The sequence below is a fragment of the Ipomoea nil genome, unplaced genomic scaffold, assembly GCF_001879475.1.
Source record: "Ipomoea nil cultivar Tokyo-kokei standard unplaced genomic scaffold, Asagao_1.1 scaffold3321, whole genome shotgun sequence".
Lineage (NCBI taxonomy): Eukaryota > Viridiplantae > Streptophyta > Magnoliopsida > Solanales > Convolvulaceae > Ipomoea > Ipomoea nil.
Genome location: NW_017619749.1, coordinates 479,531 through 506,572, shown reverse-complemented (window position 1 = coordinate 506,572; position 27,042 = coordinate 479,531). Strand labels below are relative to the sequence as shown.

Below are 27,042 nucleotides of genomic sequence, written 5' to 3'. Positions count from 1 at the left end.
GGTGAAAAACAATCCAGAAGAGGAGCACTAAAGACTGAAACATACCCCCCATTTATGTCGAGGATAATTGCTCTAGCCGTAGCCTTGCTTGTCCCTTGGTGGTATCCTGCATCGATGCGGCAGACCCTCGGCAGTGGTGTGGTACATGGTACGGCAGATGCAGCTGGATGTGCGTGGGACGGCAGCGCCGGGCAGCTCGGCAGGTGGCTGTGAGACGGAGTTCGAGCGTGCATGGTGCCAAGCCTACATGGTTGTGATGGCAGCCGCAAGTAGTTTCCTTGGTCGCGGAAGACAAGCATCCCAAACCGCTCCATTTTGTGCTCTACAAATATAATATAGAATTGTTGTTGCGTAGATAATCCATTAGAGTCTAGAACATTTAAAACTTTACTAAACCAAACATGAAAAATATTTGTCACAATATTGGGGATTGAAAGGTTGGATTGATCCCATATGGAGGTTGCAAAATCACACAACACCAAAGCAGCGTAGTCCTCATGGATGGTACCACATATGACACAATTTGAATCCATATCAACTCTCTTAAGTAAGTTTTTAGTAGTGGGGAGGATATCACTTATAGCTCTTCATAGAAAGATCTTTCATTTGGGAGATTTTGAGCTTCCGTAAGGCGAACCATTTATTAAAAGGCCCATTATTATCTGCATAATTTCCAAGGAGGCCGCTGAATTATATAAATTTTGTATATTAATACTTTTATGCAATAATACAAACTAATTAAATATAACATTATCTCTTTTTATTCGTAACAAATTCGTATAATTTTGATGTAGTGTAACATTTGATTGACTAGTTCATATTGTTTTAGTCGTGGATAAGCAAGCTGATAATCAGATAGATGGTGGGTAAAAAAAGAGTTTGTTGCAGATAATTTGAAAAGAATAAAAAACAATAAACAAATGGTTGAGTTGCCAATTTGCCATCATTTATTTGTTTCCTTCCACTGAATCCTTTCACTTTCAGATCACTCCGTTTCGGCTAAACCGCAAACCGAAGCTACAAATAAGCCAAAACCTCTGCCCCGCATTTAAGGCCTCAGAGTCTTCATGACTCATCCACCCCACCACCCACCCACGCTTTCTCCCTTCTTTCTTTCTCATCATATCATATATACACACACAACAATACAATATGCAACAACAAGAGCATGAGCCTCCTTGCTTTTAACGTACCCGTTTCTTGTTTCTATTTATCTTCTCTTTTCCACCTCTCTGAATCATCATCATCATCTTCACAGAGCCAAAAATAGGGTCCGGGGTTAGTTGTGATTTCTTTCTCTATACATGGCTGTTCAAACTTGGTTGTGTTCTCAAGATCCTCTCATGGCTTCTTCTGCCGTGCCTTTCTGTGGCTCCCAGGATTGGGCTTTGGGCTCTGCTCTGGGGATCGGTGATGGGTTTTCTTCCCAAGGTCTTCTGCAACACATACCCGAGCCCCCTCACACTCTCAAGAGATCTTCTCATTCTTTCACTTCTGAGCTTGAGAAACAGAGGCTGGAAATGGATAGGTTTCTTCAATTAGAGGTAAATTTTTTCAATGAATTTAAAGGACTTGTTTCTGGGTTCTGCTTGGTTTTCCATTATCCTGCATATATAATCCCTATGTGTGTGTTCATATACATTTGCATAATTGCATGGATCCTATACTTGCATGTTTTATCATTTATGCCTCAAAGGCTTTATTTTTTTCTTTCTTTCTGTTTTGGGGATGTGGAACAGAATCAGAAATTGAGGAAAATGGTGATGGAAGAGCAAAGCAGACAGCAAAGCATTCTGCTGCAGGGTTATGAATCAAGAATGAGTGGGTTACTGAGGCAAAGAGATGCAGATTTGGCAATTGCCAGGAACAAAACCAGGGAGCTTCAAGATATGTTGATAGGGGCAGAGCTGGAAGCAAAGCTATGGGAGAAAAAAGCCATGGAGAATGAAGCCATTGTCTCAGAACTAAGCAACAGGCTGAGCCAAGTCAGGGAAAGAGATGCTGCTTTGTTCAGTAACAGTAGTGCCCAAGATGCAGAGTCATTCTGTGGCTCCACATCAGCAGGAGGAGAGGGGAAATGTTTGGGTTGTAAGATGTGTCAATCAAGAAGCCTGATGAGTGTTGTGTTTCTTCCTTGTAGACACCTATGTTGTTGCAAGTCCTGTGATGCTTTTCTTGAGCTTTGTCCTGTCTGTGCTGCTCTGAAGGAAGACAGCATAGAGGTCATCTTAGGCTAGCCTAAAATCCATTGCTTTTTTAGCAGTAGTCCTAGTGGCATAGTAGGCTAGTAGTATTGAAGATCAAGAAAGATAATGATGATGACAGTGATATGGGAAAACAAGTTTTCTTGGGAAGTGGACATTTCTTTTTTTAATTTGAGGGGGCTGATGATTCTGTGTTTTGGGTCTGTGTTGTCAGACATTTTTGAGCACCTGTAACATTCACCACCTTAATCAAATCAGCTGAAAATGGATGTGAATTGTGAAGTGCAATGTATGTATTTAGCACTCTAGTTTAATACTTGTAGCAGACTAGCACTGCAAGAATCTTTTCTCTGTGTTCTTGCTTTATTAATGCCTATCTAGCTTCAATAAAAGCAAAGCATCAACACCAGGGTAGGTCATCCTTGATTTGGATTGTGGATAAATTTCTTTAAAACATATTTATTTCATTCCCGAGAGCCTCATCATCTCTATCTCCAAGTCAAAAGAAATAAATTTTCTTGATCTTTCAATGGCCTAATTCACTTAGTCACATATGATGTAATTTATCTCACGTATCATAAGTATTATGCAATGTCTTATAAAATTTGACTATTTATGGTCGGTTAGATTCAATTCATTCTTTATATGCAAATCGATCTAAAAGTCATCTCCAAGGTGCATCTAATGCTCTCCTTACATTAAGGAAAAAGCGAAGGTCCATTCTTCATATGCAAATCGATCCAAAAGTCCTCTCCAAGGTGCATTTAATGCCTCCTTACATAGGGAAAAAAGAAAGAACACATGTTGGACACCCGGCATGTTAGCCACGTGTGAGATCGGGATTCAACGACGGCATGTTAGCGGCGTGTGGCATTGGGATTCAACGATTGTTCTCATCGTATAATGTGTCAACCGAGGAGCAAATAGTCTACATGCTAGTGACATGACAATAAATTTTTTTGGCGGACAATTGTAAGGTAGAATTAAAGACTATTTCTGTTTGATCTAATTATTGAAGAAGCAACCTTCCTAGTCTCATGCGATTGGGTTGGGCAACAAGGTAAGTATGCTTGAGCTAAGGTGTACAATTCAAGGGAAACATTTCTTGACCACATTGTGGTTAGGAAGCTCATGTATATGGATCGGATCAGCTCGGGTTCGATCAAGTACGGTCTCATATGTAATTATTGAGGATATTTTTCAATGTTGATAGTGTATTTCCCCATCAACATTATAAGGACTTTCACAAGTCATGCAGATCAAACTAAAATTTCCTGACCTACCCATTAGTCCGTTGGTTGAACTAGTTCATTCTGTTACATAATAAGAATTTTCACAAGTCACGCAAAAATAGAGCTAAACTAGCTCATTTAGTCACATAATAAGGGCTTTAACAAGTCACTGTACTCTTTTCGTCACATAATAAAAATAGACTTTCGCATGTCAAAATAGGACAAATTGAAGTTTCTTGATCCACCCATTGGTGTGATAATACAATCTCAAAATGGGACTAGGCAAACTAAAATTTCCAAATTTCCAAATTTCCTTCTAAATCCTACAATTTAAAAACAAGCCTAGCCTAACCCAAATATCAGGTTGGTCCATAGTTGACAATGGGTTCTAGGCTGGTAGTGTAAAGCTCATGTTTTTATTTGTTGAATCGTTTTCTTAAGACCTGCAGTGTAAAAGATGAACTGATTTGATACTGGGTATTATTTATGTAGGGGCAGAAGCAGGAGTTGCATTGAGATTGAAATGGCAACTTTATCTTTACTGGAAACTGACAGGAAATAGGAAAATATGTGAAAAGAAAGCAGGCCAGGGTTAAAGGGCAAGCTGCTGCACCATATGAAGCTGCAGTACTATACGTATAGTACCGGGATAATTATCATCTCACTGAAGAAAGACAGACTTTTTTTCACACTTTTTTCCTTGGTCAACACAACAATGCTGCCAAAGTGGCCGTTCCCATCAAAAGGAAAACGTTTATTACACACTTGTTAAACCAGAAAGCTTCACAGAGGGTCTGTGGGGGAGATGGAGATATCTATTTTATTGCATCTTGACTGGTTGTTTTGCAGCGTACCATTGCAGTACTTCTTGGTATGCCAAGATTTATATTGATGCTTTGTACTAACTCATGCTTTTGTCAATGCCAAAGTAACTTTCGTTGCTGCCAAAGTGATAAAGAGATTATAACAAACAAACACTTTTTGTGAGGTACTTGTGGTGTGTGTGAGTAGAATGGGACAACAAATCATCTTGTTAGGATGACTATTACGCATGAGTGTGGGTTAAAGTGTTAAGACACTACGTCTAAGGTTTTTCAGAGGGTTTTTGTCAGATAATTATCTAGGCGTGTCATGAAATAGATAAGTGTCTACCTATCTTTGAGGTATCTCCCATTGTGATTAAAAACAAAAAAAACAAAAACACGTTTTGAGAGGTACTTGTGGTGTGTGAGTAGAATATGACAACAAATCATCTTGTTAGGATGACTATTACGTATGAGTGTAGGTTAAAGATTTAAAGTGTTGAGACACTACGCCTAAGGTTCTTTGGAGGGGTTTTTGTCATGAAATAGATAAGTGTGTATCTACCTTTGGGGTATCTCCCTCTCTGATTAGAAAAACAAAAAACACTTTTTCGAGAGGTATTGGCTAAGTGTGTATGTGAGTAGAATAAGACAATTAATCATCTTGCTTAGATGACTATTATAGAGGACCGTGGATTAAAGTGTTAATGCACTCCACCCAGGGCTCTTCGGGGGATTTTGCATTTTTGCTAGACAATTATTTGAGTGCATCATGAGATAGATAAGTGTCTACTTAACTTTGAGGTCTTTCCTTTGTGATAAAAAAAAAAAAAACACTTCTTGGGTATATATACTCTCATTTTAAGATGATTGGCTTGACTATTCCACTATAATTAAGGAATAATAAATGCAATTTATCTCTAAATGGATAGCTGAATGGATAGAACATGATTATTATAGTGGAAGGTTACGGATTTGATTCTTACTAATATTATCTTGATAGAGCTTGTGTACATAATCTTTCTAATACAACTTTTCTCTACTTGAAATTTAGTTAATGAGTAGTGACGGTAGGTTTTCACATCACAAAAAAAAAAAAAAAATGGCCGTATGGGTTAAACTTAGTAGACTTGCAATCTGAAAATTGTTTGGGCCGATATCTGGTTTAGAAAGATCTGTTAACGAGTCATAATGAATAAATTGGGCCTTGGATTGTTGGACAAGTTGGTTTAAGTGGGCCTTGAATCTAGTAGCGTTGAATGTCTAAAATACCCTCATTCAGACATCCACCACACTCTCTCTCTCTCCAATCATTTCCAATTTTGCTGAAGAATTCAGCTGTCTCATCATCGGCGACTCAACGGAGAATTCCGCTCTGTGCTCCGGCGCTTCGTTTCGTCTCCACGCTACGATGCATCAAGGCGATTACAGCTCCGTCTCCTACACTCAGTACCCCCAAAATCCCAATCCTATCCCTAACTCCACTCCCAATTTACTCGATCATCATCCTCCGCCACCACCGCAGCCGTCCTATGCCTCCGCTCCGCCCTACACTGCCGGCGGCTTCACTCCCAATTCCGATTACTCTGCATATCCCTCTTCTTACCCTGTTTATCCTCAACATTCAGATCCTGTCCCAACTACGCCTGCGCCTAACTTCCAGTCCTACAATCCGCCGGCGCCGCCGCTTCAACAACCTCAATCTTCCACTCCATTTCCGAGATTCGAAGCTCATGGAGCCTACCAACCTCCTACGCAAGCACAGTCCTTTTATCCGCCCTTCGATCAGCCCCCGAGTTACGCCCCTTCCTCCAATCATAGCCCAACGCCTAATAGTTCCTATTCTTCTATCTACCCGTCTCAATACAATCAACCAAGCTCTGAACACGAGAATCCCTATGATAATAATATGAAATTCGATCAATCTAGAGGGTATTTCGATGAAACTGCAGGTCGGTATGGGAGTTACGGGTCCGGTAGAGGTGACTTCGGACAAGATTATCATGGGAAACGACCTGAGAGAGACTATGGGAATGAAGGTTATGGTGATGGAGTGTATGCTTATCAGGGGAGTAAGGTTGAGCCATACGGTGCTCGAGGCACGGCTCCAAAGTCGTCAACTTGGTCTGGTTTCGACGATTTTGGTAGGCCAATTGGATATTCTTCAGAGAAGGACAGGTCATCAAGCTTGAGTACGAAGACTGTCCGAGCAGTCCCGAAAGCCGAGGCCCATCAGGATGTGAAAAACGGAGTACAAAAGTTCAGAGTTAAGCTACTGGCAGAAAGTGGTGGCCAGAGCACCCAAGATGTTCTTTGCCAGGTTCATTTCTTCACAAACACTTGCATTTCAGTTTTCAGTAATTGCACTTCAATTGTGTTTACCTTGCCTGTAGTTGAATAAGCATTGTCTAAGCTCATGGCATGTACAGAGTGCTTTATTATTGTTTTGGTTGCACTTCAATTGCTTTATTTTTCATGTAAGATAGTTGTGAGGTGTAACTTGTAAGAACTAGTTGTAGTGGTTAAAGATGTTGGGCATGTTTTTAGTAAAAAGAAATGACACAAGCTTCATGCTTTAGTGTAATCCGATTATGTTAGATGGATGAGCATGGAACTTGAATTGAATAACACACTAATTGGCAATGCTTTATCCATTTGTATAAGGGCAATGTAAACGCACACACTCCACCTTTCATGTTGTGCCTTGTTTTGGCAAGAAGCATTTTAACTTGGGATTGTAATGTGTGACATCATACAGATTGGATTGGATGGAATTCGGATGCTAGACCCAAGCACCAGTCGGACATTGAGAATATACCCTCTTGATACAATTACAAGATGTGAAGTAAGTTCAACATCCCATTTTTTTTATTCTATTGAGAAATAAAAAGGAGGGTTGTGTTATTACCTCATTAACGACATGGTAGTTGGTACTTTGCTGGCTCCAATTTTACTCTGATAAGTCACTGAAGTGCCTTATATCATGTCTAGGTATTTGATTCATCTACCTTCGCCTTTTGGTCAAAAAGCACCGTAGACATAGAACCAAGGCGTATCAGGCTGAAGTCAAGTAGTTATACCACCAACACCCTCTTAGACACTGTTACAGCTGCTACTATACAGGTACAAAGAAGTTGTACAGAAATTTTATTATTTATTTATTATGGACTTACATATGTTACTCCTTGTCCTTGATGCTTCTCGTTTATTTTCTGTAAACTGGATCGTGGTACTTGTTTGTAGCAAATATAAAATTATGAATTGGTCCACTCAAATATTGCAAAGTTCAAGATGTTTTGGGTGCAATGCATGACATCTTATATAGAGCTTATGCTGAGTACTTGCATTTCTTTTGTGCTGCACAACTGCATATGTGAACCTTCTTATCCTGAATTCTTGTTCTCATTTATTATTATTATTATTATTATTATTATTTTCTTTTATATTTTTTGGTAATGCAGTTTAAGGAGATGGGTGGAAGAAGTAGGCCAGCTGAATCTCATAAGATGGCTGAACAGCCAGCTGAAAAGAAAAAAGCTTTTGCCGATTGGCTTACTGCAATGAAGCCTGTCAATGAGGAGAAAGATCATTGGGTAACTAGATCATCTATTGTTTCTTTTACATATGCCTCATTATTAACGTGATATGTAGACTAGAATAGCAGAAGTGTAGTGAACATTCTAGTCCATTTCCAACCATTTTGTGCAAACTATGATAACAAATATCTAGTGAGAGACAAACTAATTTGTGTTTCCTTCAATTTTCTCCCCCTTCAGTTCTCTTCAAGTTTTTAATCAAAGCATGTTATTCTATTGTGGATGCCTCTTGTTCACTTTTTCAACCGACATTTACAGGTTCCTGATGAAGCAGTAACCAAGTGCACAGGTTGTGGGGCAGACTTTAGTGCTTTCAATCGAAAGGTATGTATCATCCTTATGTTTCATGATTAACTTCCCTAAATATGTCCCCTTCATTAGCCTTCTAAATTCCACCCTTTACCAACACCATCTCCTTCCAAGACCCCATAGAGGCTGGGGAGTGTCTCTAGAATTAAATATGAATGTTCTTTGGCTTATACTTTCAGCATCACTGCCGTAATTGTGGAGATATTTTCTGTGACAAGTGCACTCAAGGAAGAGTTGCATTGACAGCTGATGAAAATGCACCAGTTGTCCGAGTTTGCGAGCGATGCAAGGTGTGTTAGTGTAATTGTGTATATTTAGTGGTTACGTTTTGGTCACATAATTTTCTGCTACTCCTTCCTGCCTGTCCAATAAAATACACACATCAAAGTTACTACCTGAAATTTGTGGAAATGACATATTACAATATTCTATTTCTTTCAGAATGAGGTGTCTCGCAGGTTAAGCAATGCTAAGGAAGCTGCAAGTAGACCTGTGCTGCAGAGTCATGAAGACCTAGCTAAGAAGCTTCAGGTGACTTACAACTATGAATTTTTTAACTTCTTAGTTGTTTATGGAGCTGTCAAAAGGTAACCCACTTTTTAGGTGGGTTGGGCCATGCACTTTTCGGCCCAGCCCGTGTAACCCGACTGTTTCACGGGTTGGCCTGTTTAGCCTAGCTGTTTGTAGAAAGACTTGAACCCATGACCTCTTAATTTAATATTCTTTTATCATTTACTTACAACCAATTAGCCTAATACCACTTACTGTTCATATGTTGTATGATTATATATATGTATATAAATTATTTTCAAACATTATATGTTTTCATAATTACATACGTTATGTTCCATAATTATATATTTGTATAATTCATGAATCATGATCATGTAATTGATTTATTGGTTGACATTTAATAAACAAGCATGATATAAGTTATATATAACATAACGGATAAATAATTATAAATTCAATTATATATATATAGTTAAATTAATCATATTATGTTTACAAGCTTATTTATATGATTAATTATAACTTTATGTAAATATTAATATAATTATATAGTTAACATAAAATTTATTTATTGTATATATTTTATAAACTTTATAAGTTAATTAGAGTTTACATGTGTGTGTGTATGTGACTTATGTGTACTATATATATATATATATATATATATATATATATATATATATTATGGTTATACACACAATTTGATTATAACTTATGTCCGTGTACTGTTCATATATATACTTATTTATGGTTATACACCCAATTTTCTTCAAAAGTACATGTTGTTTAATTGGAATAAAGCTTAATTATTATATGAGAGGTCTAAGGTTCAACTCTTGTCTTATACAAAATTTTTATAACATTAATAAAACAATATATATAAAATGAAAAAGGGGCTGGCGGGCTGGCCCGTTTAGCCCGCCAGCCCGTTGTGTACGGGTTGGGTCATGATCCCCAACCCGTATGGGAAACGGGCCGGGCCGGGTTTGGCCTGTTTTCCCACAGCCCGTGGCGGGCCAGCCCGTTTTGACACCTCTAGTTGTTTAATGTAGTCTCAAACTTGTTATGTTTGGTGTATATTATATTCTGAAACCTTGTTACACATGAGGTAATGCTCAATGCTATAGAGAGTCCTTAAGCCCAATTTCCATTTTCTTAAGCAAAAGATATTTACACATAGATAGTAAGGTGAAAGGTTGTGATAACTAAGTTAAAGTGCTATCTCATATTTCTTCTTCTGTTATCTACTGAATCTTCTGCTATTGACTTAATCTAATGACTATGGTTGTTCCTTTTTCCTTAGGAGGAGATGGAGAGAAACAGCAAGGCATCATCTGGTAAGTGTCAGTGCTGAAATAAATTATAATTGTGTATCTAGCCTCTTGATGAAAATTGTGAGGTTCTTTAGGGGGTGGGTGAGGTGGATCAGCCCCCTGGTGCCGCTGCCTCCCCCCAGGCTGCAATCCACACTCAGAGAGTCAAGGATACTGATTTTGTGTGTCACAATTTGTGCTTTTGCTACTAGAAATTCCTGCGCTCTATCTGGATTACTATATGGATTTGAATCGCTTTTAAAATCATGTTTAGAGTTGATTTCTTCCACTAGTTTTTATTTGAATGAATAATGCATTGCCAAGTACTGTTCTTTTATGACTTAGAAATGTGCTAGGTTAGTTGACTAGAATTTCAGTAAGCTTGTTTATGACCTGCTTATCATATAGACTAGAGAAGAAAGGGAGAGCTCTAAACCTGCAGTTGTACTTAATTTCTTTCTCAGGCTCCAGGTCAGATGGTTTTGGAAGGCGGATGAAAGAGGTGGCCTGCCCTACTTGTACAGTTCATTTGCAGGTTCATGATCTTGTCTATTGCCTGTTGAAAAGTAGTTTTAAATGCTGGAAAACATTCGTGTTCATATAAATGAGTTGTGTTTTTCCACCGTGTATCAGGTTCAAGTCCCAAGCTCCGGTTCAGAGACAATAGAATGCGGGGTTTGCCAACATCCATTCATCGTCAGTGCTCACTGATTTCATACTCTTCAGCGTCGTTGTTCAAACTAGCTTGTGTGATTGTGTTCTCTGTATCGGTGTTGATTTCTGTTCCTATCCTAGTTCTGTTGTATTTGCTGTTTCACAGTTCCCATGAGTTGGTTTATCATACTCAACATTCATACTTTGATCTTCTGGTTTTCAATCTTCCATTTACTTTTATGGGTTTTCTTTCTAATTGTTACAAATTTCTGGTTGGTGATTGGCTGATTGGTATAAATGTAAAATATATGTATGCATTGATATATGTTAGGTGACCATATGTGGGTCTACCTAGCTATTACAGGTTACTTATCTTCATATTAAGTGGACTGAAAATTGCTCACTCCTAATAAATGAAATATACATCAAGTTTGAAATGAATACTCATTGAACTTGATATAGGTAGCAATTAATTTCAGTATATAATGACAAGGGAAAGATGGTTGAACAAACAACCGTACGGATGATGATGGCATTAGTGATAAATGTGGTGTCAAATCAAGAAAAAAATTCAAAAAATTGAACCTGTCCTTTCTTTCATTGCCTCATTTACGCATCTTCTTGATATGTTTTGGTGTAATATAACATTTTAGAAATAAGAAATTGGGAAACGTGATTTCTAAAAATAAAGTTTGAGAATTTTTTTTTAAACAGTCAGTAGTACTAAAAAAAATGTACATTTAAAAAAAGGTTATATATGTTCTATACCTTTTTAATTATTTTCAGTTCAAAGAATTAATGTCCCCATCATCGGGGTTTGATCTTATGATCATTCAATTCGAACGGTAACAGATGTGATTATTGCTTGATAGTGCTAGGAAAATTAGGAAAATTTTGCAATCACATAAAAGAAATAAATTGTAGCTGATAGAGAATATTCCTTGAGTATACCTCCCACTATGTACCGTGTACCAACTCGGTAACCGGTCAAGTCATCGAGAAGAATCATTCCCGACCTTGACTGATCATTAACTTGATATTTTCGACCTAAATGCGACGATCGAGCTAAATCATAATTGCAGTAGTGCTTCGTTATCTTGGAATCAACCTCGACCTGTTTAGGTCAGAACGGTAATCCTGAGCCAAGTTACTTGTGGATTTGGACCTAGGCTTCTAACTTTAACCTGACCACATCCTTCATTGGGTGGTCAAGAATATCGACACACGTGGCTAACGGGCTCTATTCCCGAGCTAGCCGATTACATGTGCGACACGTGTCAGACATGCCGAGAGCCCGACATGTGTCTCCTTTTCCTCGCTATAAATATCGCATTTAATGCTAGAGAGGGGACCTTCTTTTGGCTCTTTCACCTACTAGAATATAGCTCAGGACCCTTTGACCGCATGTCTTAACCCAAGCTCAACCACTTAAACTAACAAGCATATGATAAACTTTTAAGTTTGACTAAGAGAATGTTAACAAGCACCGAACTTGTAGCTTTTAGGTATAAGAATCATGTTTAACTTATTTATTTTAATATCAATATTACTTGAATGTGACATGCATATCATGCATATGCAAAATGATGAAGACTAGAGAAGATATACGTGGTGGTGTCTAAATTATTGGCCGGAGTCATTAACTATTGGTTAGCTGGCCATTGTTTTGTCAAGAGGTTTTCTCTGAAATTAATGAACCTAGCTTCTATCTATCAACTCCCATCAAACATGTGTCTTGCCATTATTTGCTCGTTCAATATGTACTTTATTATAAACAACAATGCATAAAATGGTAATTAATTAAATGGATAATGGATTGGAAAGTAAAAATTTCAGATGAATTTTGGTAGAAAAGAGAGTGAAACCTCTCTCTCTCTCTCACTCATGGATTTCATGAACTTCCTTTATTATAAAGCGCAATCTACATGTCACCATTCAAACCATAGATTAAATATGACCTTTTTAAAAAAAATCAAATTGAATAATTAAAATGGGCAGTGGATTAAATAAGAGTAAATTATTGTTATAATGTTAAAAATTCGATATTATATTGAAGATTAGTGTTAAGTTCCTGTCAACAATTCTATATTAGAGATTACTGTTACATTCCTATCTATCATGTAGTTGTCTCATCTGGACATTGCATGCATATATATATATCACAACCACTGTGGATAGCAACATTAGTCAGAAGCACTTAAAATCTCATTAATGGTGGAGGTTACAAATTTAAATTTAAATGTTCCATTAACTCTTTAAGCAAAGTGAAAAAATATTAATGAAAAAAGTTTCGGCCTTGCTAAAATATGTAAATATATAAATGTTAGTCCAAAACTGCTAGACTTCCAGCAGACATTTTGTTTGATCGAAACTTATTAATAGATTGAGATTGACATTAAAAATCTGCCTATATATACCACTAAACTCCCTTTGCTAAACATGAATACTCAATCAACTTGATTCCAAAACCGCTAGACGTCCAGACATTTTGTTTGATTATATCGAATGGTGCATGCAATAATGTTGTGTCTTCCTCCTCGTATATGTTTACAACGTAGGACTACGGTTTGTTTCGTTGTTGCTGTTCTTCTGTTGTTGTTTGCCTCCGCCGGCGAAGCAAAGATGAAGCTACCTGACGGCGCGGTTGTACCGGCGATTATAGGACTCGGGGATTCCATCATCGATCAAGGCATGAACAACTATATCGCCACGGTGGTTAAGTGCGACTTCCCGCCGTATGGGCAGGACTTCACCGCCGCCGGCCGAATGCCCACCGGCCGCTTTTGCAACGGCAAGACCCCTCCTGATCTAATAGGTAATGCCTTTCTTCAGTTAGTGTTTTCTTTACTGCTAATTAAATGCAACTTAAACTAGACTTTTTTTTACTGGATAAGGTGACGATCAGATTTACTTGGTGCATGCCTTCAAGTAGTAGGACACTATTGTAAAAATTGTGTCTTATCAGTAAAAGATCACAAAGAGATAAACCAGTCTAAATTGTTTTGATTGGCTCAAATCATAATTAAAGACTAATTATTAAATTGTTTCTACTAGAAATTAAACTTGTAACCTTAATTCTGGTGGTTACAAATCAACAATTTGACCAATTTGATTTGAATTGCCCACCATGTGTCCATGTTGTATTTATATGCATATTAGGGTTTGACTGTCACTCTCAACGTTAACCTATAATCATTTCGCAATTCAGCGGAAGAACTAGGAATCAAGGAGCTTGTGCCGGCATATCTGGACCCAAATTTGAAACCCGAAGATCTGAAAACGGGCGTGAGCTTTGCATCCGGAGCCTGTGGATACGACCCTGAAACAGCGGCAATTACAGTAATAATTAACATCCATCGTATTTTACGTTTTCATTAATGTTTTTTAATAATTAATCCCGATCGACAATATTAACTAAAACGAATTAAATTCAGTCAGTTATACCGCTATCGCAACAACTGAACTATTTGAAGGAGTATCTGGGAAAGCTGAAAACTGCGTACGGAGAAAACGAAACAAAGTTCATAACAGACAACGCCATATTCTTTGTGGTCGCCGGCAGCGATGATCTCGCCAACACCTACTTCACCGTCGGACTCCGACGATTGCAGTACGACATTAACTCCTACACTGATCTTGTGGTCGAGGGTGCATCCACCTTCATTCAAGTAGGTTACAGTTAGTTAACTGTCATTTTATCTCTAATAATTCAATTCGATCTGCATGCGCTAATGTGATTGGCTGAGATGATGATAAGTCAAACTTGATATATATTCATTGATTTTCATTAGAAATCATTATCTGGAAACAATTAATTTAAATATCAATTAACATTGTGTAAATTTTTTCTATACTTTCAATCCAATTAAACACGATTTTTTATCTGATCGACTATAATTTGTCATACTTAGGAGGGTAGGAATTCAATCTGTGTTTTAAAAGAGTTTTTGTGTTTGGTTAAATTAAGGAATTATACGAGGTGGGAGCTCGTAGGATTGGGGTTTTCGGGCTGCCACCGATAGGGTGTGTGCCATCACAGAGAACATTGGGAGGAGGCCCAGGAAGAAGTTGTTCAGAGAAAGCCAATGAAGCAGCAAAGCTGGTGAATTCTAAGCTGTCAGCCCAGATTGATTCCCTGTCAAAGACATTACCAAATTCTAAACTGGTTTTAATAGACATCTACGAACCGCTTCTTCGTCTCATCCAAAACCCTAAGCAATATGGTATATATGCTGCGCTTTACCCAGAAAACAAAACATTATATTATTATATTGTTGAAACATTACGGTACGGTATATATAACGAATTGAAGTTAATTTGCAGGTTTCGAGGTAGTTGATAGAGGGTGCTGTGGAACAGGGAAGATAGAAGTTTCGATTTTATGTAATAAATTCTCGGAAACATGTCCAGATCACGACAAGTATTTGTTTTGGGACAGCTACCATCCCACGGAGAAAGGTTACAGGATCCTTGTAAACCAGGTCCTGCAAAAATACATAAACCTCCTTTTGTAGGTCTACAGACACGGGTCTCACAGGCAACTCAGTAGTACATATGGTTGAATCTTGTTATTTATAGTGTGAGAGTTGCACCTAATATAGAAGACTCTTTGTGGACATTAGACAATTGTCGTTTAAGAGCTGAGTGAAGTCTATTAGTGTCCAATTGGACCAAATTATTTATTTTATTATGTTATTTAGATTGTAATTGTTCTTTTAAAAAATAAATAATTTTCTTATTGTAGTAAATTAGTATTGCTTTCAAAGATGGATCCAGAATGGAGGCAGTTGGTTACAACGACATTAATTAAAAAGTAATTACAAATTCAAGTTGGTTATCTTGCCTTATTATGTCGTAATGAGTCATCACCTTTTTGTACTTATTACTGTCTCCGTCCTATTTTACATGTCTTAGGCTAACATATCCCTGCTAATGTAATGTACCCATTTGCAAGATGATTTGACATGTCACATGAATTTCTTTTTTATTTATTTTTATTTTTTATAATTCTATGTGTATAAGTACATAAAAGGCTGTTATTGGGTAGTCTTTTTGTACTTTAATTTTGCAAGGCAGCTTGTGAAATTGTACTTCAATTTTTTTAAAAACGTGCAAACAAATGTAACAACCAAATTCGGGACAAAGGGAGTACTACTTCTTTTGTATGGATTCATGCCTTTATACAATTATACGTGTCTTCTACCTCTGGAACCGCCAGCTGATTCTCTGCTCAATCAGACGGCGTTTGTGCCGCCGTCGATCACCGGAAAGCTGTCGCGGGCGGCTTTCCGTTTCTCTTGAAAGTAAATTAAACATGCAGACAACGAGAAGCATAAAGAAGATCCCAGACAGAGCATGGAATTGAGTGGCGACAAGTACAGGACAGACAACCATTGGTTCTCGTATCAGAGATGGAAAACTTTGGCGAGACCAATTAATGATGTGTTTGAAGATGTTGTATTCCGTCACAAAAGTTAGGGTTAGTTGTTGGGAATAAAGTTAATACAGGCGGTGGTGGCAGTTGATAGGAAGGGAGAATTATGTCATCTGATGATATGGAGGAGAAAGGGATTAATTAGGTTGGACATGGGACCAGAGGGAAGTGGAGTTATATATAGACAGAAAAAGAGAGGATAAGATGACATGGAACCCTTGTTTGCTTCAATAATGAATCTTCAATAATCACGAATCCATCTCATTAGCATGAGTGTAATATTCACAACACGAAATATTCATATTTTTGACTGCCTAAAAATATAAGAAACTGAGAGTTTTCATAGCACAATTATAAAAGTTAACAAGAAACCCGATTTTTCTTGTAAGCTGAAATACTAGACAGGATTTTTGAACCTATAACCTCCCAGATGAAACACTATAGAAAGTAGAAACACATTTCTACCCAAATCTTTTAAGATTAATTGTAATTTTGTTTTGTTTTAATATCTTAACTAATTAGATAAAATTAAATATTGGGTCCTCTAAAATTTGGAACCCTGTGTTGTTGCATAGCTCAAAATTCGATCCTGATGATAACTTACTCTATATATTCTATAAGAGAAACTGATACCCTGCCCGCACGAACTTAATTAACTCAATAATTTAGTAAGTAGTATTTAAGAAAAAGGCCAAGATTCAAACTTTAAACAAAAAATAATATTTTTTAAATAAAATTTAATTAAATTGATCAAACAACAATCTTATAAATAATTTAAACTAATTTACTTTTATATATAAATTTTACTCAAAGCCTACCTTCAAATAAATTATAGATTTTACCCAAATGGAAGGAGATATGCTTTTTGGCCATCTTTGTGGATGTACATCGAAGTGGCAAACCAAGTTGTGCAATTGTGCGTGGTTTTAGCATGGACCCTTTCAAATAAAATACAATATTTAGCTACTTTAACCGACCAATGATTACGTTTTTGAAAAAATCTAGCTACTTTATCTTTTCAATTAGCTAATATTTAATGACGATATACACACGTCAATTCAATTTTTAATTATTTATGATAGAAAAATACTTTTTTAAAAGTAAAAAATGTAATGGATATAAAAGTTAGGTAAATCATGGCATTATAATATAGTTTTAATTTTTGACTGATCTCATAATAACATAGTGGTGGGTGTATACATGTCGGAAATGAGATCAGCCTATTTCGATATTTGTCATTATTGTATACTCTACATATATAAAAATCTAAATAGATCGAATTATTAATTTATTATTGTTAAAGTTAATTATCATATATATATATATATATATATATATATATATATATATATATATATATATATATATATATAGGTTTAAGTTTCAGTGCGGTTGTGCATGAATCTTATGTGCTTAAGATGTGTGAAATTTTGTCCTTAATGTGCGTGAATGTGTAGTGCTCAATGTGCGTGAGTACTGTACCTATGGTGCGTGAGTTGTGTGCTTAATGTGCGTGAGTGCGTATTTAATGTGAATTGATAAAACTTTAAAGTGCATGAGTTCTGTGCTTAAGGTGCGTGAGTTTTGTGCTTAAGGTGCGTGAGTCTAGTGCTTAAGGTGCGTGAGTTTTGTACTTAATGTGCGTGAGTGTGTACTTAATGTGAGTTGTTGTTAAAACTTAAGGTGCGTGTTTTTGTGCTTAAAGTGCATGAATTTTGTGTTTAAGGTGCGTGAGTTTTGTGCTTAAGATGCGTGAGTTTGTGTTCTGAATGTATTTTGTTTGTGTGTTTAATGTGCGTCTGTTGTGTACTTAAAGTGCGCCAGTGTAATGCTTAATGCTTATGGGGGTGTTTGGTACGTAAATAGTTGTTAGTTGTTAGTTGATTGAGTTAGTGAGTTTGACTAGTTAATAACATTAGCTGATTATAAAAAAAGTGTTTGATAAATTAATTGTTAGCTGATAGCTGATTATATACAAAATGATTTTCTCAAAAAGCTGCTTTGACCATCTTTTTGAATTTTAGCATTTTAGAACAATAAATTGTTACAAAAAGCTTATTAATTAAACACTCAGATTGTTTAACTAAGTCAAAACAGTTAAATAAGTCAAAATTAACTATAAGTTAACTATAGTCAAAATTAGCTATAAGTTAACTATGTTAACAAACAGAGCCTATATAAAAACAAAATTATCCTTCACTCGTTGGTGAGTCTGTTGACTAACTAAATTATCCTTCAAAATAGTTTTTCTTACCCTTAATCCACGATATTTATTACGGAGTACTTTTGAATTTTGGTCACTATCGTAAATTTCATATATGAAAACATATCTCAAGAGAAAAAATTAAGAACCAATCTCAACCTTTTATATATGTGTGTGTGTGTATGGGCGCATACTAATATCATTTCTCGATCTAAGATGATTAAATGCTAAAATTTTGGAACAAAATGCATTATTGTCATTTATTCACTAATGGATAAGCGTTCTCAATATACCATCCAATTAATTACATAAATGCTATTGTAATCTTGTATTTTTTTTTCCAATGTTGATCATGTGAGATGGATGGATGATACACACAAATTAATTAAACACGTACACTATCTAGCTAATTTAGTTTTGTAATAAGTTTTCCACAATCAAAGTGTGCCCTTTTTAGCATGGTCCGGATAGTGCGTTTAGCCAACCAATAATCCCTCAACACTGTAATCACATCCCCATTCCTCTCTTGCACCAATCCCACCACGTAAGAAGTTGTAATCAGATCAAACACTCTCCATCTCCTCTCCTTTGCATACTTCCGCAGACCCTTTTCCACACAATCTTCTCCTCCTCCGCCTCCCGCCGCCGCTGCCGCCGCTTTTGAAACAGCTTCCCCGAGGCACCGACCCAGAACCACGCTATCCTCCAGAGCTGAGCAACCGCCTTCTCCGATATCCGGTGTCATTGCATGCAGCGCATCCCCGACCAAGCACACGTTGCCTTTCACGATGTCGCCGAACAGAACGTTCCACGGTGACCGGAAACTCAGACGCGCGCCGGAAATATTTTCCGGCGATGTTCGCTCTACAATGTCGGTTGCCTCTTTGAACCTTTTGGCGGCCTTGTCCAACACAAATTGCTTCATTTTCATCGGATCCTGATCCACTAATGCATCTAAATTAACGGACAACAATAATTAAGTTTTAGTTATATATATATTAGTGAGTTGAAAATAGAAACGGACGGAAAAAGTGGCGGCGGCTTAGGCTTAGGCTTACTTACAGTGAACGTCAGCCGGAGTGAAAGTGCAGAACCAATACAAGCTCTTGTCATCACAGGGGAGAATACCGAGGCGAACGCCACCGCCGAGGTGCAGCCGGAACTTTGCCCCGAAACCACTCCCCTCGGGAAACTCCACGTAGCCTCTAATCGCCGATCGTTTCGCGTCAACCGGCTTCTCAAGTCCCATCCATTTGGCCACCACAGAATTTATTCCGTCCGCCCCTATCACCACCTTCAACATACATGCATGGCATTACATACAACATATACACAATCCACATATCAAATGAGAATATATAGAGTCGTTGGGTATATATAGGAGATTCAAAGGGACACATGCCGGGAGCCCAACATGATCGCCAGGTATCTTTCATGCACTCTGTAGCCGGGTCAGCGGGGAACGTACACATGTCAGGACGCGTTTGACTCATTAGATTGCTTACTGGAATCATGTTTTATATGCCAATCACTTGTGCTCAGGGTCCCGGGCGTACCATGAGGTCGGGACCGAGCACAACAAAGTTAAGGCAGCTGCTCAACAAGCTAACAAGTCAATTATCCAACGGGTCGGCCCACTAAGCATTGCTTTCAGGTCAATTACGATCGAAAAAAAAGGTGCATGTGTCAAGGTGGTTCAAACCCGACCAGGTCCTAAGTACAAGAAGTCTGATCTATAGACCTGGGTATTTTCCCTATCAATATATATATATATATATATATATATATATATATATACCTTGCATTTGATAATGCATCCATCCAAGAGGTGCAGCAATTTGTAGGGTCCTGATTCTTGGATGGAGACAACCTTGGAAGAAAGCCTAATAGTGCCTTGTGGCAGTTCCTTGGCTATGGCTTCTATCATCAAACTTCTCCTCAAACAACGACTGTCGTAATCTTCGCTGTCAACGTATAGTAGAAACCAAATTAATTAAAGGATTTGTGACATCATATATATATAGATCATTGAATATAATATTGTCTGCAACAACAATAATATATATAATCGCCACGACGACACCCAAGTTAAAACCAATTATAACTTACGGCTTTTCATTTGGCTTGAGCGATAGTTCTGCACAAAGTTTGCCAGATTTCACAGAAAACACTTCAAACCTGTAACGTTACACCACGTCACCCAAGTTAAAACCAATTATATTAAGCATTGTTGCAAAAATCGACCACCTAAACCCTAGGCACCCATAAGCCGAGGCGAATTACCTTCTAGGTGCCTAATTTGCTGAGTTAACTCGTTCAATTTGGCTGAGTCTTGTAATTTTTTTTCATTTTATATAGAATATGACATACACCAACACACGTGCACTGTTTGTTTTAGTTAGCCGCCTAAGCGCTAAGGTGCTAAGCGTTACTTTACGACCGGACTAACGTCTACTGCAACCATGCATTAAGCTAACTATAGCTAAGAAGAAGCGATATGATTCAAATTAGTGTTATTAATTACCGACTGAACTGGAGAGACTTTTGTCGTAGAGCATTTCCGACGCCGAGAGCATCGAGTGCCCTCCATGCATTGGTCCAAGTGGCGAGTCCAAAGCCGGTGGTTCTCAGGGAGCCCGATGATTCCAGTACTAAGCTCTTTAGCCCAACCCTATATACACAATCAAATTAAAACAAGCTAGGTTTTTAATTTGGTCCTTCAAGTTAAGTTTCGGTCTGTCCAAAAAGGAATGAAAGAATTGAAAATATAATCATCTTCATACCGGCCAGCCGGCCGGCCTACCTGTGAAGTGCCAAAGATGTAGAGAGACCAGCGATTCCTGCGCCGACAATGACAATAATGCTCTCATTCAGAATCTCCATTTCCGGCCTAGCTAATATTTTTCTGCTCTCATCTCTTCTTTAGTTTGGTTTTTTAAGGATATTTTATTTTATAGGATCAGGAAATGCATTATTTGCCAAACTTTTCTGCATGTACAGCTAAGTAGTACATAAAGTTTCTGAATATGTGGTCCTTTCAGCTGAGATTGTTGACACACGCTACTACAATAAGTGGCAACTTTAGACTATGGTGGGTGGGGAAATTGATCGAGATCGAAATGACTACCTTCTAATTTTAGAATTATTTAATATTTTGGAAGACGTGTAACATTAGGTAAATCATGTAAAATGGTTATCCCACTCATAATATGGTATTTGTCATTTTCTTTACCTGTGATCCAATCAGATTTATTATTAATTTAGTTTTTTATTCATGATGCAATCAAAACTAGTCATAAAAACTATTGTCGATTAGCAATTTTTTTTTTTCACTTACGATCCAATCAAAACTATTATTCTCGATTAGATTTGTTTATGCATGACTCAATTAAAACTAGTAATGATTATAATTGAATCCTCCGTAACAAAACAAATTGACTTTAAACAACAGATCAAAAATGGTCTCATGCTTACTATAACAGTACCTTAACAGAACATATATAAAAATATAAAATTCAATGGTTATCAATATATCATATGGCACGCGAAGAAACCCTGAACTATCATGCTCATATATTTTACTCATGACCTGATCAGAATTATTCTAGATTAGATTCGAATCTCTAACGTGTAACAAAATGAATTAACTTAAACAACAAAAGATCAACCATAGTATCATGCTCACTATCATATAATGCTCACCCAGTCACTGACCAAATTACCCGTAAACAAACAACTGAACTAACAAATGAAAAAGCTGTAAATGAACCAAAATGGCTCACTACAATACAACAGGCGTCCAACTTCCAATAAACATTAGTCTACACATCAATCCTATAGTTAATATGTACTGGCAACACACAACTACTGTGAAACATAGAAGTGAAGTGGAGCAGACACTCTTTAGATAACATAGTTGCAGAATTTCTTCAAGGCTTGGACCAACTAAGCATATCTGGGGCCATTAGATTTGAATCCACCACGACCCCTACCACGGTCTCCCCTCCCACGTGCACGCCCTACACCAACAAACCATCCATAATAAGAATACTAGGTTTTATACTTGTATGCATCCATCCCATAATAGTAATGAGAGAAGAATTAAGAAAATCGGTCTCCTAGCTATCTAACTTCTTTAATTTTAATATTATATGCCCTTTTGTCAAGCAAAATTACAGCCACTAAAGAGGTTCACTCAAGCTAAAGGAACAAGAATTACATAAAGCATCAAACTTTCAATGTAACATTGTCATAGCTTTACACATTCATTGCAAGGCTCAATTAGATATCCACCAATAAGTGGGACAAAAATTATTGAAAACGTTGGGCAGAGCGACTTCAGGTTAATCATGTATGCAACTTCTGAATGCATGCATTGCACGAAAGACCATTATAGGAGAAAAAGCAGTATCTATGTAGGATATGCAGTACCTTGACCCTGTGCAGGAGCCTCATAATTGTAGCCACCATCTCGCTGTGTATCAAATTGCGGACCATTGTAACCTCCTCTTCCATGTCCACGGAAATTACGACCTCTACCTCGACCCTGAGCAGCTGCCTCATAATTGTAGCCACCATCTTGCTGTGTATCAAACTGTGGACCATTGTAACCTCCTCTACCACGTCCATGGAAATTATGACCTCCACCTTGACCCTGAGCCTCATACTCATAGCCACCATCTTGTCTTGTATCAAGATTTGGGCCATTGTAACCTCCTCTTCCGCGTCCACGGAAATTGTGACCTCTACCTCGGCCCTGAGCAGGTTCGTCATAATCATATCCACCATCTTGCTGCATATCAAACTGCGGGTCATTGTAACCTCCTCTTCCACGTCCACGGAAATTACGACCTCTACCTCGAGCATGAGCAGGTTCCCAATAATCATAGCCACCATCTTGCTGTGTATCAAACTGTGGGTCATTGTAACCTCCTCTTCCACGTCCACGGAAATTGCGACTTCTACCTCGACCCTGAGCTACAGGTTCCTCATAATCATAGCCACCATCTTGCTGTGTATCAAACTGTGGGTCATTGTAAGCTCCTCTTCCACGTCCACGGAAATTGCGACTTCTACCTCGACCCTGATCTACAGGTTCCTCATAATCATAGCCACCATCTTGCTGTGTGTCAAACTGAGGACCATTGTAACCTCCTCTTCCACGTCCACGTCCACGTCCACGGAAATTACCACCTCTTCCTCGACCCCTTCTGCTGTAGCTACGATTTCTATCATATCCTCCATCATCATACTCAACATCCAAATAACCATTTCCTTGCAAAAGATGCAAAAAGTATCATAAAGAACAAAGTAACAAAAATAAAATTAAGATCCGCTCATAGTCCTGATCAACACAATTCAAACTACATACTAGATCTTATTCTAGCCTTTGAAACTGCTATTTCAAAAGCAATAACTCATTAAATAATTCGAATAATTAAGTAGACAAAATGTAATGCACTTCTCATTCGAATAATTAAGTAGACAAAATGTAATGCAATAACTCAATTGATACTTTATATATTTTTACTAATAAGTCCCATTAATAGCTAACGACCGGAATTCATACCAGATACAACTCTAGGCCTTCCCCTTCCTCTACCACCTTGTCGGCCTCTTCCACGACCAGTAGGAGATCTCTCTAAAAATAGAACAAAAGATGTAAATGTTATTACAATTAAATGTGTTAAGAATAGTCACCTTATTGGGAAAAAAGGAGACAACTACCTTCATAATCAATCTCTGTATACACTTTAACCTGGTCTGTAGGTATGGGCACCTGATACCTGCAGAAAATAGAGAGAATAAGGGTGTATGTAACAATTTCCAAGATTCACTTGCTTGAAACCTTCTTTACTTTAATATTGCTATTTAATATTATTTTAAGTTTTTTTTTAAAAGTAAAATAAAATAAAATAAGCACAACAACAACAACCAGAAGGATATATCAAGTTCTAGATCACCTGAAACTTATAAAACTCACCCAACATCTTTTGTATCCAGCTCATTCTTTGAGAGAGTAATTGTAATCATTGAAACATGTCTGGTGGTTTCCAAACTGCAAACATAACCAACACAACCGAAAACCATAAATTTCAAGAAGGTATTGGATATGCAGCATAGCGTATAATTGATTTTCAGATGCTCTTACGGTAGGAGGCCTTCTTCTAAGGGCTCCCATGTATCTGTGATGTCAGTGGATGTAATAGAAGTAATCTGGTGAAGACCAACAACTCTTCTCTATAACAGAAAAATGAAACAACATAATCAGAAACCAAAGTTAGAATACTATAAAAGAATGTACGAAAATCAAGGTAACGAAAACCTTAATAAGCTCCACAATGGTAACAGTTTTGTTGATTGCTCTGCCCATTGCCTTGAAAACAATCTTGTCGGGTTCTTTTTCCTACACATAAATCACTGTACATGCATAAAATCGATCTGGAGAACAAGCATTACCAAGCAATGATGACAAAATTTTGTAAATGTAGAGTTTCTACACAAATTTACAGGTACACATTATACTGATAAATGCTCATTTGAAAGAATAATTATAAGAAAACAAATACATTCCCATCCATAGTTTACTTTATTACTTTGAAATTTGTGATGGTTCCAGATATCCAAGACGTGTGGTAACAGGTACCATTCTGTAAATCCAGATGGTTATGTGGAAACAGAATACAATCCATTTTCATCTCTCAATATACTTCCTCCCAATTTCCTCTTCTATTCTGTTTACTCAGTGATTGAAAACTGAAATAAACAAGCAACCTTTTCAACAACATCACTGAAAAACTCAAAATCAAACATGCATTAACCTTCTTAGTGAAAGTAAAATGCACAGATGTAAGGGAAAATACCAGCAAAAACTAAATAAAAGTAATACCAAGTAATCCACATAAATGTCAGTAGAAAACAAGTGTAATACCTGAAGTATACTCATGGCATAACTGATATAGTTTCGCATCCTTCCCTGGCTGGTAATCCGAATCTCATTCTCATCAATGGCTGTCTCTACCCTCGGCTTCTCCACCCTTTGGTACCGATCCATCTATGCACCACCACAGAGTTAGCTTGAAAACCTTTCAGTTCAAAGATTAGAATCCCTAATCTTCACAAAATCAAATCTCCAATGAAAGAACACACTTCAAACCTCACCAATTTATTGAAACTAAAATCAAATTTTCGACCATACTCGAGATAGGGTTTTCCTTACGCTGGGATATTACTGTGTCGATAACCAAAATTGAAGTGCTGAGGGATGAGATTGACGTTACCTTTGGCTTGCAATAAGGAACCGACAGTCCGAAGCCCTCTTCCTCTTCCTCGCCTTCGTTTCTGCGTTCACGCTCTGACCCGCTTCACTGCCGCTTAGAAGATTGTCTGAAGTCCTTAACTACCTTCAACCGGTTTAACCGGCAAGGATTTTTTTTTTTTTTTTTTTTTTTTTTTTTTTTCGTTTAAAGCAGATTATGAATTTCCTTGTAGTGAGATGGTTGAATTAATGGATTATAATACTTGTTATAACTACAGAAATTTATAATTAAACTTTTTAATTAATATAAAAGTAAATATATAATTAGGAATTAAATCGAAGTTCAAAATTTAAATAACATGATAACAAATATGACTCTATACTGTTTGATGGTGTGCACGGAATAAACATTACTCATGTATAATAATTCATGTGTAACTGACTCGTTTGAGAGAGTGTAACACAAAAATCATACTTCACTGAGTTCACTCATTTGGTCATTTTCCTTAAAATGCATGATAATTTTTTGTCTTCCATTAACAAAATAATTAAACTGACGTTAACTATAATGGTATTTTTATATTTTTGATACAGAATTTATATTTTAATTTTTTTTTAATATTAGTATTAGAAAAATCCCTAATTTCAATTTCTTCCGCACCGCAACCTCCTACTTTCGCACCACACCGCAGCCTCCAACTGTCGCCGCACCGCCTCGCCGCAGCACCAGGCAGTAGTAGTGTCCAACTGCCGCACCACCTTCGCACAGTAATAATGGATGAAAGGCAAAATGCTGACAACATATAGGTACAGTTTAATATTTGTATTGCTTTTTTCAAGCAATATTGAATAGTTTGGCAATGCTTTTTTCACTACAAATATTGCTGACAACATAGGTACTGTTTAATATTTGTATTGCTTTTTTCAAGCAATATTGAAAATTGAATTATGCTATTAATGAGTGCGTGACCAGTGTATATGATTTTTTGAATATGTAGAAAAAAAAAATTCATCTTGTATTGTTTTATTACCAAGAAAAAAGTGAGATTTTCAGTGGTTTATTGACGAAAGATAAAAAATTGTTATGTCACAATAAACTATGACCAATATAAGATGTTTTGAAAAAAAAAAAGACTAAAGCCATGTTTGGTAAATGGTTGTTAGCTATTAACTGATTGGGTTGATTAGGGGGTATAACTAGTTGATAACATTAGCTTATTGTAGAAAGGTGTTTGGTAAATTAGCTGTTAGCTGATAGCTGTTTGGTATAATTTCTTTTTTCAAAAAGTTCATTGAAAAAATTGTTTTGAGTAGCTTTTTGAATTTTAACATTTTAAAGTTACAAAAAGTTAATTAACCAAACATTTATCTTGATTTTTTAACTAAGTCAAACATTTAATAGTGATCAAATAAGCCAAAATTGACCTATAGGCCAACTATTTTATCAAACATGGCCTAAAAGTGGAATGATACATATAAATATATGACCTAGAAAGGACTAAAAGTGGAATGACACATATAAA

The 27,042-nt window shown here is 37.0% G+C and overlaps 5 protein-coding genes across 8 annotated transcripts; 3 read left to right on the top strand and 2 right to left on the bottom strand.

Moving 5' to 3' along the window:
• The first annotated feature begins 1,077 nt into the window (after positions 1–1,077).
• Positions 1,078–2,492, top strand: LOC109169915 (E3 ubiquitin-protein ligase BOI-like). The gene is made up of 2 exons (XM_019318822.1): positions 1,078–1,544; positions 1,740–2,492. The coding sequence occupies exons 1-2, from the start codon at positions 1,305–1,307 to the stop codon at positions 2,235–2,237; spliced, it is 738 nt and encodes a 245-aa protein (XP_019174367.1). The 5' UTR covers positions 1,078–1,304; the 3' UTR covers positions 2,238–2,492.
• Positions 2,493–5,534: 3,042 nt separating this feature from the next.
• Positions 5,535–10,945, top strand: LOC109170550 (protein FREE1). The gene is made up of 10 exons (XM_019319711.1): positions 5,535–6,559; positions 6,998–7,084; positions 7,231–7,362; positions 7,701–7,832; positions 8,094–8,159; positions 8,324–8,434; positions 8,586–8,675; positions 9,961–9,994; positions 10,435–10,505; positions 10,604–10,945. Exons 1-10 carry the CDS (start codon positions 5,651–5,653, stop codon positions 10,679–10,681), a joined length of 1,710 nt encoding a protein of 569 aa, XP_019175256.1. The 5' UTR covers positions 5,535–5,650; the 3' UTR covers positions 10,682–10,945.
• A 2,051-nt stretch (positions 10,946–12,996) lies between these two features.
• Positions 12,997–15,205, top strand: LOC109170551 (GDSL esterase/lipase EXL3-like). Its single transcript, XM_019319712.1, has 5 exons — positions 12,997–13,439; positions 13,833–13,963; positions 14,059–14,292; positions 14,592–14,847; positions 14,948–15,205. The coding sequence occupies exons 1-5, from the start codon at positions 13,130–13,132 to the stop codon at positions 15,136–15,138; spliced, it is 1,122 nt and encodes a 373-aa protein (XP_019175257.1). The 5' UTR covers positions 12,997–13,129; the 3' UTR covers positions 15,139–15,205.
• A 3,397-nt stretch (positions 15,206–18,602) lies between these two features.
• LOC109170242 (FAD-dependent urate hydroxylase-like) lies at positions 18,603–21,197 on the bottom strand. Of its 2 annotated transcripts, none has more exons than XM_019319268.1 (6): positions 21,065–21,197; positions 20,786–20,932; positions 20,371–20,439; positions 20,060–20,225; positions 19,324–19,555; positions 18,603–19,206 (listed from the first exon to the last, which is right to left on the bottom strand). In XM_019319268.1, exons 1-6 carry the CDS (start codon positions 21,142–21,144, stop codon positions 18,668–18,670), a joined length of 1,233 nt encoding a protein of 410 aa, XP_019174813.1. In that variant the 5' UTR covers positions 21,145–21,197; the 3' UTR covers positions 18,603–18,667. The 2 variants fall into 2 exon arrangements, with proteins under 2 accessions (XP_019174813.1, XP_019174812.1); XM_019319267.1 differs by having other exon boundaries at positions 18,603–19,215; positions 21,065–21,196.
• Positions 21,198–21,909: 712 nt separating this feature from the next.
• Positions 21,910–25,651, bottom strand: LOC109170240 (TATA-binding protein-associated factor 2N-like). 3 transcript variants are annotated; one of them, XM_019319261.1, is made up of 9 exons: positions 25,542–25,651; positions 25,193–25,315; positions 24,587–24,667; positions 24,413–24,501; positions 24,245–24,319; positions 23,989–24,047; positions 23,831–23,902; positions 22,693–23,535; positions 21,910–22,280 (listed from the first exon to the last, which is right to left on the bottom strand). In XM_019319261.1, the coding sequence occupies exons 2-9, from the start codon at positions 25,313–25,315 to the stop codon at positions 22,207–22,209; spliced, it is 1,416 nt and encodes a 471-aa protein (XP_019174806.1). In that variant the 5' UTR covers positions 25,542–25,651; the 3' UTR covers positions 21,910–22,206. The 3 variants fall into 3 exon arrangements, with proteins under 3 accessions (XP_019174806.1, XP_019174808.1, XP_019174809.1); XM_019319263.1 differs by lacking the exon at positions 25,542–25,651 and adding an exon at positions 24,858–25,017 and having other exon boundaries at positions 25,193–25,282; XM_019319264.1 differs by lacking the exon at positions 25,542–25,651 and having other exon boundaries at positions 24,587–24,681; positions 25,193–25,282.
• Positions 25,652–27,042: the final 1,391 nt, after the last annotated feature.

What these genes read in the sequence shown, in the direction of transcription:
- LOC109169915 (XM_019318822.1), top strand. Translation starts at nt 1,305, where the DNA reads ATGGCTGTTCAAACTTGGTTGTGTTCTCAAGATCCTCTCATGGCTTCT. An exon ending in ATAGGTTTCTTCAATTAGAG is followed by an intron (nt 1,545 to 1,739) that starts GTAAATTTTTTC and finishes GATGTGGAACAG; the next exon opens with AATCAGAAATTGAGGAAAAT.
- LOC109170242 (XM_019319267.1), bottom strand. Translation starts at nt 21,144, where the DNA reads ATGGAGATTCTGAATGAGAGCATTATTGTCATTGTCGGCGCAGGAATC. An exon ending in ACATCTTTGGCACTTCACAG is followed by an intron (nt 20,933 to 21,064) that starts GTAGGCCGGCCG and finishes TTGTGTATATAG; the next exon opens with GGTTGGGCTAAAGAGCTTAG. An exon ending in CTCAAGCCAAATGAAAAGCC is followed by an intron (nt 20,226 to 20,370) that starts GTAAGTTATAAT and finishes ATACGTTGACAG; the next exon opens with CGAAGATTACGACAGTCGTT.
- LOC109170551 (XM_019319712.1), top strand. Translation starts at nt 13,130, where the DNA reads ATGGTGCATGCAATAATGTTGTGTCTTCCTCCTCGTATATGTTTACAA. An exon ending in GTGCATCCACCTTCATTCAA is followed by an intron (nt 14,293 to 14,591) that starts GTAGGTTACAGT and finishes GGTTAAATTAAG; the next exon opens with GAATTATACGAGGTGGGAGC. An exon ending in CCAAAACCCTAAGCAATATG is followed by an intron (nt 14,848 to 14,947) that starts GTATATATGCTG and finishes GTTAATTTGCAG; the next exon opens with GTTTCGAGGTAGTTGATAGA.
- LOC109170240 (XM_019319261.1), bottom strand. Translation starts at nt 25,315, where the DNA reads ATGGATCGGTACCAAAGGGTGGAGAAGCCGAGGGTAGAGACAGCCATT. An exon ending in TTAGAAGAAGGCCTCCTACC is followed by an intron (nt 24,320 to 24,412) that starts GTAAGAGCATCT and finishes TTATGTTTGCAG; the next exon opens with TTTGGAAACCACCAGACATG. An exon ending in TACAGAGATTGATTATGAAG is followed by an intron (nt 23,903 to 23,988) that starts GTAGTTGTCTCC and finishes TTCTATTTTTAG; the next exon opens with AGAGATCTCCTACTGGTCGT.
- LOC109170550 (XM_019319711.1), top strand. Translation starts at nt 5,651, where the DNA reads ATGCATCAAGGCGATTACAGCTCCGTCTCCTACACTCAGTACCCCCAA. An exon ending in TTACAGCTGCTACTATACAG is followed by an intron (nt 7,363 to 7,700) that starts GTACAAAGAAGT and finishes TTGGTAATGCAG; the next exon opens with TTTAAGGAGATGGGTGGAAG. An exon ending in GAGTTTGCGAGCGATGCAAG is followed by an intron (nt 8,435 to 8,585) that starts GTGTGTTAGTGT and finishes TATTTCTTTCAG; the next exon opens with AATGAGGTGTCTCGCAGGTT.